The sequence below is a fragment of the Branchiostoma belcheri genome, unplaced genomic scaffold (assembly GCF_001625305.1).
Source record: "Branchiostoma belcheri isolate BF01 breed outbred unplaced genomic scaffold, Haploidv18h27 scaffold110, whole genome shotgun sequence".
Lineage (NCBI taxonomy): Eukaryota > Metazoa > Chordata > Leptocardii > Amphioxiformes > Branchiostomatidae > Branchiostoma > Branchiostoma belcheri.
Window position 1 is genome coordinate 184,602 of NW_017802492.1, and position 10,974 is coordinate 195,575.

Below are 10,974 nucleotides of genomic sequence, written 5' to 3' on the forward strand. Positions count from 1 at the left end.
AAACAAAAACAAGGCAGGTCGAAAAAAACAAGGTTCCTACATTTTAAAATTTTGGCTCAATCATGGTACAAAATGGTTTTAATTCAGTGGGAACATCACATATACACAGCCAGCATCACATGTCACTGCATCAGCCTTTTCTTGTCTCCTCTCTTCATAGTTATCTTCCATCCACCTTCCGGCATGGCAGCAGACATCTTTGCCAATTTTTGGCATGTTGACCACTGTCAGAAGGAAACAAAAATTTTTTTTCCAAAATCAGCCAAAAATTAATGCGCGTGCAATAATAAATGGAATCTCTTTGTAATGGCCAAGGCCAAATATTTGATTTGATTTGATTTATTAGACTGTATAATACACATATCTACAGCCAGGACTGCCCAACTAGCCGGAGGCTATTATAAAGGGCTAGCCCTCACAACAAGAAAATAATTTGGGTGTACGCAAACTCCCATTGACGTCATACTATTAGTAATTATCATATGAATCTCGGTGACCAGGTGTTGACGGATAAATTGTATCAGCCTGTGGTGGGAACAAGTTTCTAAACATTGTACACCAAGTTTTAGTTGGAATATGCATATACAGCTTCAGTTTCAGCTTGATAAAACGTCTTTGGTTCTAGCCAGTGTCCGTCTTTCCATCATTTGTGGAATTTTGCCCAATACGTCATCTTTGTCGGACAACTATTCATTGCCTTGGGCACATTTATGTTGTGATTTTTTTTTTTTTTTAGTTGTGATTTGATTTTTTTAATTCTGTTGTTGCTATTCACTAGGTACAGTTTTTGTTGTCAGAAATTTACACAGGTTTTAAACGTTACTCATAGTGCTTGTAACTTGTGATGTCTGTATTTTTAGGTGACTGCTGACTGATGCAGGTATGACTCCTGTCTAAACCTGATTTGAGAAGATTGGACCAATTAATAAACATGGTGATTTGATGACACCAAATATTAAAATATAAGGTGAGAAAATCTAAATTTTGTATTTTACTGAGAAATTTTCAGTCGTGTTTTTGAAGCAACTGTGTAACCTACGTATCATGTTGTTTTGTTAGGTGGCTGCTGACTGATGCAGTAGTGATGACTCCTGTCTTAACCTGACAAGAGAAGATTGCACCAGTGATTTAAAGACACCAGATAAATATATGGTGAGAAAATCTGAAATCTGTATTTTACGCCGTAAATTTACTTGGTGTAATTTGAAGCAAGTGTCTAACTTATGATGTTGTATAGTTAGGTGACTGCTGACTGATGCAGTAGTGAGGACTCCTGTCTAAACCTGACAAGACCTGACATGGTGATTTGAAGACCCTGTATAAATACAAGGAAAAACTGAATTCTGTATTTTACCTACCATTTACGTGGTGTTATTTGAGACAAGTGTGTAACATATATTGTTGTATACTATTATTAGTTAGGTGACTGCTGACTGAAGCAGTAGTGATGACTCCTGTCTCAACCTGACAAGAGAAGATTGGACCAGACCAGACCTGGTGATTTGAAGATCCCAGACGAATATAAGGTGAGAAAATATGAATTCTGTATTCCCTATCATTGACTTTGTGTTTTGAAGCAATTGTCTAACTTATAATGTTGCATAGTTAGGTGACTGCTGACTCCTGTCTAAAGCTGACAAGACAAGTTTGGACCAGACAACACCAGACCTGGTGATTTGAAGCAACGTTGTCTAACATATAATGTTCTATAGTTAGGTGGCTGCTGACTGATGCAGTAGTGATGATTCCTGTCTAAACCAGAGAAGTTTGGACCAGTGCAATGTGATTGGAAGATACCAGAATGATGAATATAAGGTGAAAAAATCTGGATTCTTAAGTTTCTATTTCTATGTCTAAATTCAAGCATAGGAATACAATGTAGTTCCAATATGTGAGTCAGTTAGTAAAACAAATTTAACACGTTTTCAATCATTCAGTGTTGCCTGGATATGTTTTTTGTGTATGTGTGAATCATACTAATTATCCTTTTTACTGTTAGATGTGTCCTGATGTTCCTGTCCTGGGAGAAGCCTGTGATGATGGACAACTGGAAGACTGCCCAGACTTCAAACCAGACCAGACCAGTTGACCTGAAGACAGAGTGATTAGTTTGTACAGGTGAGATGATGCTTTACAACTTGCATGTTTCTTTCTTCTCTGATGCGTTAAGAACTCGAGGCGATATACAATACAACCTATAACATTTTTGAGGCCTTATTCATGATTCAAAATTTGTTGCAAACTGATCCGAATTGAAAAAATAAATCTGAATTATTTGGGAACATGAACGCTTCATTTCGGTTCCGTTGCGATTTATTTTGAACCACCTTGCAAGGTGGTCTGAAGCGATATATAATGTTTCGTGTTCGTCAAATTGTGATCATTCACGCGCAGAAGCAAGTCATTCCGGGTTGACGCTGTACACCTGAGAATGTGGGGTCGGCTATAGTTAGCAGTGTAGCTTTTTGTACATTTTTTATGTTGGCACTTAAGTTGAATGTGGTTTATAAACATAAACATTCTTGTTGTGTGACATAATTTGTTACAAGGTCAATAGCTGTTTTCACACACTAAAGTTTGTTTCTCTGTCTTCAAGATGCGGACCCGGAGACTGGACTGCCACGGGAGGGGAACAACACCTAAAAGATTTAACGACTTTTATCGGCGCAACTGTATTAAAGAAGATGGGGGGGTGTGAGTATGGTTTCTTTGTTAACACAGGACAACACTCCACACACATACACTCACATTTCTCTCCCTTATGCCCAGTTCATTCTACTCTGAGGGTCCATTAATCGTAGCCAGCCACTTTAATTCCACGTCGTTTGGCCAATCTTGAATTCATTGCAAAGAGACAGCTTGCATAATCATTTAACCTCCTAGGCGCATTACTGAAAATTGCCCCCCAAAATTGTCGCTTTGAGCTTTACACTTAAATTCTCCGAACACTTGATTGATTGAAAATATTTGCGTTGTTTGGCCGATCCTGAATTCATCGTAAAGTGAGGGCCCGCATGCCCTTTCTTCTTAAGATGTAAGCAGGCCTTTCGAGTCTTCAAAATCATCGTAATCACTAACCCTGTGAGCGTCACTCAAAATTGTCGCTTTGGGCCTTTACACTGAAATTCTCCATATTTTTCATGTTGTTTGGCTGATCATGAATTCATGGTAAAGTAAGGGCCTGCATGCCCTTTTTTGTCTTCATAATCGATATTGTCCCAAAATCATATTCACTTCCGCCATGCAGGCCCTCTTAAGCGTCACTTTGGGCCCAAAGTCTCCAAACACTTTTTTCTGCCAAAAAAACTTTCCAAGTTAAAAGTATTGCACAGTTGTGCTTTGCTAATTTCTGTTTCCCTTTCATTCCCGTCGATTTCCCGCCAAAAACTTGGCATAACTGGTACCCTCCCCTGGTTAATTAATTGGATTATAATTTTCCCGCCAAAAAACTTAGTATATAGAGCACTCTAACCTTGAACTTGTGCCCCCCCTCCTCCTTACTTCTGGACTGTTAGCTCCACTGCTACTACTCACACAGTACATGACCAACACTGTTCCAACATGTTCAACCTTTCTTTCCACTGAACTTCTCCCAATGCTAAATTAAATGCTACATCAGACCAATCTCCCCATGCACTTAGTTCATTGAGCGAAGCTTCTCGACTTGTAGTTTCTCACTCTCCTGTCAGCAATGTACTCAGCGTGCTCCCCAGGGGATGTCTTTTGTGGAGACATGGTGCTTCGAAACACCAGCATTCTTGTACAATTGACTGACAGGAAGAGTGAGAAACTACAAGTCGGGAAGCTTCGCTCAATGAACTAAGTGCATGGGGAGATTGGTCTGATGTAGCATTTAATTTAGCATTGGGAGAAGTTCAGTGGAAAGAAAGGTTGAACATGTTGGAACAGTGTTGGTCATGTACTGAGTGAGTAGTAGCAGTGGAGCTAACAGTCCAGAAGTAAGGAGGAGGGGGCCGGGGGGCACAGTTCAAGGTTAGAGTGCTCTATATATTAAGTTTTTTGGTGGGAAAACTTAATCCAATTAATTAACCAGGTGTGGGTGCCAATCAGATTTTTTTGCGGGAAAATGGACTGAACAAGGAATTAGTGTGCAATTAATATAAAGACATTCAAGTTTTTTGGCAAGAGAATTTAAGTGTTAAGGTCCAAAGCGACAATTTTTGGGGCAATTTGGGATGCATATGATATGAAGAGAATGACAACGTGGAATTAATGCGGCCGGCTTAGATGCAAAGTTTTTCGGTGGGAGAAATTAAGTGTAAGGGTCCAATGCGACAATTTTGGGGGCAATTTGGCATTCATACGATACTAAGGAATTAATGCTGCCAGGTAAGATACGAAGTTTTTCAGCAGGAAAATTTAAGTGTAAAGGTCTAAAGTGACAATTGTAGGGGCAATTTGGGATGCATATGATATGAAGAGGATAACAACATGGAATCAATGCGGCCGGCTTAGATGCAAAGTTTTTTGGCGGGAGTTTAGGGGCAATTTGGCATTCAACCATACAATATGAAGAATTTTTCAGTATTGCTTAACATGAAATTGAAGTCGCCAGCTACAATAAACGTTAAATGAAAAAAGAGAAATGTGAGTGCAAGTGTGTGCATGTTGTCTCGTGTTAATAAAGAAACCATACTCACTCCTCCCCATCTTCTTTTATGCAGCCCTGCCTACAAAAGTCTGGTTCTTCCTCCTGCTGCAGTCCAATCTACGGGTCCGCATCTTGAAGACAGAGAAACAAAAGTCACTGTATTGACAACAGCAATTGGCCTTACCAATGCAAGATACATGTATTATGTCACACAACATGCAAGTTGATAACAGTAAGAATGGAGCTAAATGCTGCCTGTAAAGGTCCAAAGCACAGTGCAGAAAGTGTGACATGCTGTATCTCAAATGACTAAAAGTGCAATGTGGGGCCAAGGAGGTTATACTGGAGACATTATACAATGTGTTACCTCTTTTGTCAGACTAATTGTTTGAGGATGTGAAAAGGAGTCTAGAAAAGTGTGACATACTATGCAATTAATAGCAGGGAAAGCTTTAAAGACTGGATGATTGGATTATAGGATAGAAATTTATTAGCCTGGGTGTGTTGCTGAACAAATAAAATATACTCACAAGTTACAACTGTGCCCACTGTCTTCTCTCACTGCTTTGCTGTCTTCATTTCCTTCTGCACCTTCAAGTCAAATGGTTTGTTGAGCTGTCATCGCAGGTTTCTCCCAGACTGGACAGCCTCAGCACACACCTAAAAATAATATTAAAGGATATGTGATGGAAAAACATCCCCAGGCAACACTGAATAACCAAACTAATGATAGCATCATGCAATTCAACTTTCCCATTGATTGAATAGATTTTGAAAGAGTTAGGCTCTAAAAAACTGCTTTGAAAAGTGTTACAAAATGTATTGTACTTGTAGCATGTTACACCTCAAAGTTCTTAATAATAATAACATGTGAGGCAAGAAATAAGTCATGTAAGTTGTCAAGCAAGTTGCTTGAATCGATGCACAAAAAGATAGGCTTTTCAGTGTTACTGGTAGCAAGCCGAGTATGCCAAAGCTCTTAATACTACATCCAATAGGAAAGGAAAAATCTATGACACTGTTAAGTATTGTCTCACCTGCATAACCAGGTACAAACTCTGTGTCTTCAGGTCAACTGGTTTGCTGAGCCGTCATTGCTGGTTTTTCCCAGTCAGGACAGGAACATCAGGACACACCTAACTAATATAATGAATAATTAGTGTGATGCTCGCCCCAAAATTTCCAGGCAACTAGGTGACTATGAAAGTGATAAAATCCTGCAATTTAACCAGTATCCCTTTGCTTAGATATGTACACAGTGTTAATAGTAGCTTGTTATGCCTCTGAGTTCTTAACACAGAGAAAAAATAAAGTTGAAAGCATGTACAAACTCTTCACTCTGTCTTCAACTTCAAAGTCAGCTGTCTCATCTAGCCTGGTTTGGACAGGAACATCAGGACTGCATAATTATAAAAAAACAATTGATGCCAGGTACATGACTATTGTATATGAATGGGTAACTAGCTACCAGGTAAAGATGATCTTTTTTATGCGACCTTTTACTTTGCCTCTTCCTAGAACAAGTGCTCAATTGCAAGAAAATATACTTAGTGTAGTAATTTATTCAAGTCAAAGGCAATACAAAATTTATGTGAAAGATGTTTTCTTCATGTGTGTTATTTCTATAAAGTGTAAGACATGAGGGAGTCAAACAAATATTCTAAAGCATTGTCTCACCTGTGGATGTTGTTGTTGTCATCTTGCTCTTGTGTCTCTCACCCGATCTGGTCCAATCTTCTATTGTCAGGTTCAGACAAGTCTTCAATACTGCATCAGTCAGCAGCCATCTAACTATACAGACATTACAAGTTACATAATGTCTCAAACAACATGAAGTAAATAATATGTTGAATGCAGAATTCAGATTTGTCTCACCTGATATTTCTCTTGGGCCTTCAAATCATCTGGTCTGGTCCAGTCTGTCTAGTCTTCACTACTGCATTGTCTCAAATAACACCAAGTACATGTAAATGGTAGGGAAAATGCATAATTGGGATTTTCTCACCTGATATTCCTCTTCGGTCTTCAAATCACCTGGTCTGGTCCAGTCTGTCTTGTCAGGTTCAGACAGAAGTTCTCACTACTGCATCAGCCTTCATCTAATCATATACATTATAAGTTGGACACTTCTCTCAAATTAAAAACTAGCAATGCACACACACACCTTAAATATCTTTACTTTAAAACAAACACATACCTCGACGAAAACTCTACATAATGACCATAAAAACGGGGATAGAAACAACAATAAAATAAATCAACCCCCTTCACTGAAACTTTGTGTGGAATACGAAATAACTCGGCGCAAAATATTTTGAAAACAGGAATTGCTACCTTCAAGCATAGTCATCTGTAACGTTAGTGTTTGCGCCAGAAATACATGTACTTGGGTTTGGTCATTACTATTTACTGAATTACTCTAAAAAGGAAACGAACAAGCTTTTAAATTATAAATGATACATTGCAAATGATAAAGAAGAACGAATTTCAAAGTATGGTCAACTCGACTTAACTAGTTTTCAACCGTTTTGTATCGTATTCGTTTTCAACCGTTTTGTATCGTATTCATTTCGGCGTCCTGAAGCTTCGAGGTCCCCATCTTGTTCACGCAAATTTTTGGCGGGAAAAATAATTATGTACACGGCCACATTCCAACAGGTGTTTTGAACCACGTAGAGATAAAGAGAGAAAATGGTTTGGTCAATGCAGAATTTCTTTCGACAAATATAACCTAAAAACGCTGAACAACTGACTAAAAAGACGTGCACATACATTTAACACTCTAAAAGCGCACCACACATTGAAAATGTTGTTGAAAACGCGGCAACTTGATGGACTTTTCTAAGCCTATGTGAAATTAGGAACGGTCGCTACGTAATTCTGAAATAGTTCATTTCTTACGGAATACGTACTAGTTGGTAAGGAATAATGTCAGCCAAACAATGTATTGGTTTACCTGAAACAATGAGCGAAGTCGTCTTCTTTAGTCCATACCACGCTACTCTTCCCAACTGTCTCGCCGTTTTTGTCTTCTCCAAAATTCGCCAGGTCAGGAAATCCGCATTTTCTCCTCAAAACATCACCAGAACGGCACAAATCCACAGCGAAAACTCCCAAACATTCTGCTGCACACTTACTAAGACATCCTACCGACGAAAACGTCTAAAAGTACCCAGAAAGTTGTGAAAAAAATCAGCCCACAGTATTCCCGTCGTACGAAAGCGCCATTTTGAAGGGACCATGCCAAACTTGTTTTTACACAGGTGTGCAGAACGGCCGTGCATAAATAATGTTAGTTGATAATCTAATTATGACGACCAATGACGGCCCGTTTCGGTGCCAGGCACTTATATATATGTCGAAGAAGGACGATTAGATTATCTAATTACGAAGGATACTAACGTTGATGTCAATCTCGGTTTTAAAAAAATGGATGAAAATGCAGCCACAGGGCACCTTTAAATTCGTATTTCTATCTTCACAAATAAACGTTTGTTTTGTGGCCACAGTATGAAACATATCACTCTTGCCCAATTTTCTTATTACATGTAACTGTTAACTGTAAATTTTACTTTCGCAGGGACTTAATTCCGTGGTAGAATAAGGCAACACCAATTTAATTTGTTGGTTCTCGGATTTTTTCAGAAAAATGCTCCTATTATAGCCCAAAATCCTATAGTAGGAGCCATGAAGTCAACACAAAAGGCTGGGCTAATATCTAAACAATGAATTTTGAACTTTTAACTAGAAAGGTAATATTTCCAAAGCAAATACATAATGTTAACCTTTGCATATAGTCTGCTCTGTTATATTCTCATGTAACGTTACTACTGGTATATGGTGAAAGGAGCAGAGCAGACCATGAAATTGCAACATTATGTAACCCAACACCAGTTACCATGGTGACAGGTGTCAACAAATCATGTGATTAGTCAGGCCATAGGTCACTGTTTGGAGAAGAAGAAGAAATTGAGCAAAAACAATGTTTTCCTTCGGTAAACATAATAAGGAAAAAAAGACCAATAGAAGAAGAAAACACTTGTGCAAACTTCTTATGCATTCCGGGCATAGATGTAAGATATTCATTTGATATTTACCTTTTAGTGATAATCATAACGGCTACTAAGCTTATAGGCTGTATGTCCTGTTATAGGATAAGTGCAATACAGGGCTCTAGGGAGCACCAGCTTTTCCAAGAATTGCAGGAACTTTGTGGCATGTGACAGAAAATATTTCTAAACCAATCTCTCTACCTTGATGGAAAGAATTGGCAAAAATCTTGGGTAAAAATATAAAAACATCAGAAGGACCACCAACAGTCAGTCTCAACCCACAAAATGTGGGAAATTGAGTTTTTGAAGGCTTGAAAATACAAAATTTGTCCTTGGACTCCCCTAGATTGCGAACACTCTTCCCAAAAGGTTCAATCATGAACTTGGGCTGACGAAAAAAAAAATCTGAGCTACGTAGAGCCCTGGTGTCATGTACCTGGAAAGCTTACATGTATGTGCTACATTGTATACTGAGTATACAGATCCAGAAAACAGGCTGATAAAAAAATTCATCCTCCAAGAAATACGAACACAGCATGTTCACCTGGACTACTGTTTATTGTACCCTCCTCATGTCAACTTGTTACCTCTTCTGCATCTTAAAAGTATGTAACATTCCGTCTTTACATTCTCGTACAAAGTGTATATCTTCATTTCATGTTCCTTTGCTATATATTTATCACATGGTAATATTGTACATGTGATTGTGAAGAGTTGACAGCCTTGGTCAGTTGATGTTGTCTTGTGTCTACATCAGCTTCAGGCCTTGGATAGATTTCTCCAGCGACTGAAAAATGAGCAACAAATGATCATGAATACTAGAAAGGTAACATTTGAAAAAGCAAATGCTTAATGTCTACCTTTGCATACGGTCTCAAACACATTCATACATACGGTAAGACAGGAGTTTAAATCCCTCCTGCTATAAAATTGTAACATGGCGTAACCCAAAACTAGTTACCATGGTGACAGACGTCTGGTTCAGGTCACTGACCTTATTGGGTTTAAAGAAGGAGAGGAAACATAGCAAAAACAATGTTTTCCTTCTGCAAAGGTTTTTCCTTTTCATGATCTAACTGAGGTAAGTCTTATAACTTTTTTAAAAATTTGACATCAAATCCCCACAATTTTTCTATTTTCCTAGCTTTTTCATAGTAAACATCATACTGTTCATCGTTTGCAAGAACACAGTTTGAGTGTACCTTGAAGTCCCAGGTGACCATCTTGCCGTCCATAGCCACGGTGACAAACTTCTCACACTGTTCCTTGGAGCCAGTGTGGACCATCACCTGACTAGGAAGGATAAAAACATGTCTGAACCTGGTTGCTTGAAAACAAAAAGTTTAGTTTCATCTTGTTGCTCAAAGTACATCTCTTGCTACTTGTAAGTGCATACTGCAGTCATTGTATGACAAAGTATGTTTGTCAGGACTTGTATAGTTGGTTTGGATATAATTTGATTCGCATTTTCACATTTCTGTACATATTTTCTTACATGAAAATTACAGTTCCCTACATGAAAAGTACAACACGAAACTGCCATCAAAATTGGGAAAATGCTGTAAATATGACCAAAATTTTTCAGTCCTTTTTGTGTCACTTGTAGTGGTAGGAAATGTGAACATGTTGGCAGAACGTACTGCACCTGTGCGAAACCTGTAATGTATTGTGCATAGCACTTTGGAAGAATGTCTTATATAAGGTCGCATTCGTGCATATAAGGTTAACAATCCATCTGTAGTTTCCAAATGTTAGGTCGGAAAAGATATTGTCTGTAACAGGCAAAATTCTAATGCAACGTTGATCAAACATTCAACGGAAATTGTGAAAAAATCAAGGTTTTGCACAGGCGCAGTACATTTTGCCAACATGCCCCTGTACTGTATTGTTTTCTCACGTGATGGTGTTCTGGTGGATGGTGTTGGGGTCAGTGGTGGACACCTCGGTGGCAGCCATGCGGTCCATGGTCTGGAAACGCTTCATGGCGGAGATGGTCTCGCCGCCTCCGGACTGACTGCTGCTCTTGTCCAGCTTGTGCAGGAAGGTGATGTTTCCCTGGTCATCATGTAGGTACAACATCGGCAGGCAGCCATGGCCCTGGGAACACAACAGTCTCTTCTTACAACTTGAAACTTTAGGTAATATTTGCAAAGCAAATGCATAATGTCTACCTTCGCATATGGTCTGCTCTGTTAATTCTTACTCAAACACATTCACATGCATGGTGACATCAGTCTAAATCCCTCCTACTATAAATTTGAAACATTATGTAACCCAACATCAGTTACCATGGTGACAGACAGTCTGGTC

The 10,974-nt window shown here is 38.8% G+C and overlaps 1 protein-coding gene across 4 annotated transcripts in view; it reads right to left on the bottom strand.

The window, feature by feature from the left end:
* Positions 1 to 9,203: 9,203 nt before the first annotated feature.
* The window catches only part of LOC109487132 (actin-related protein 2/3 complex subunit 1A-like), an 11,407-nt gene continuing 9,636 nt past the window's right edge, over positions 9,204 to 10,974 (bottom strand). For all 4 annotated transcript variants that reach the window (XM_019791121.1, XM_019791105.1, XM_019791126.1 and 1 more), the window contains 3 exons: positions 10,562 to 10,761; positions 9,867 to 9,957; positions 9,204 to 9,451 (listed from right to left, as the gene is read on the bottom strand). In XM_019791121.1, the coding sequence (XP_019646680.1) occupies positions 9,413 to 9,451; positions 9,867 to 9,957; positions 10,562 to 10,761 (330 nt within the window). In that variant the 3' untranslated portion in view covers positions 9,204 to 9,412. The remainder of the gene's footprint in view (positions 9,452 to 9,866; positions 9,958 to 10,561; positions 10,762 to 10,974) is intronic.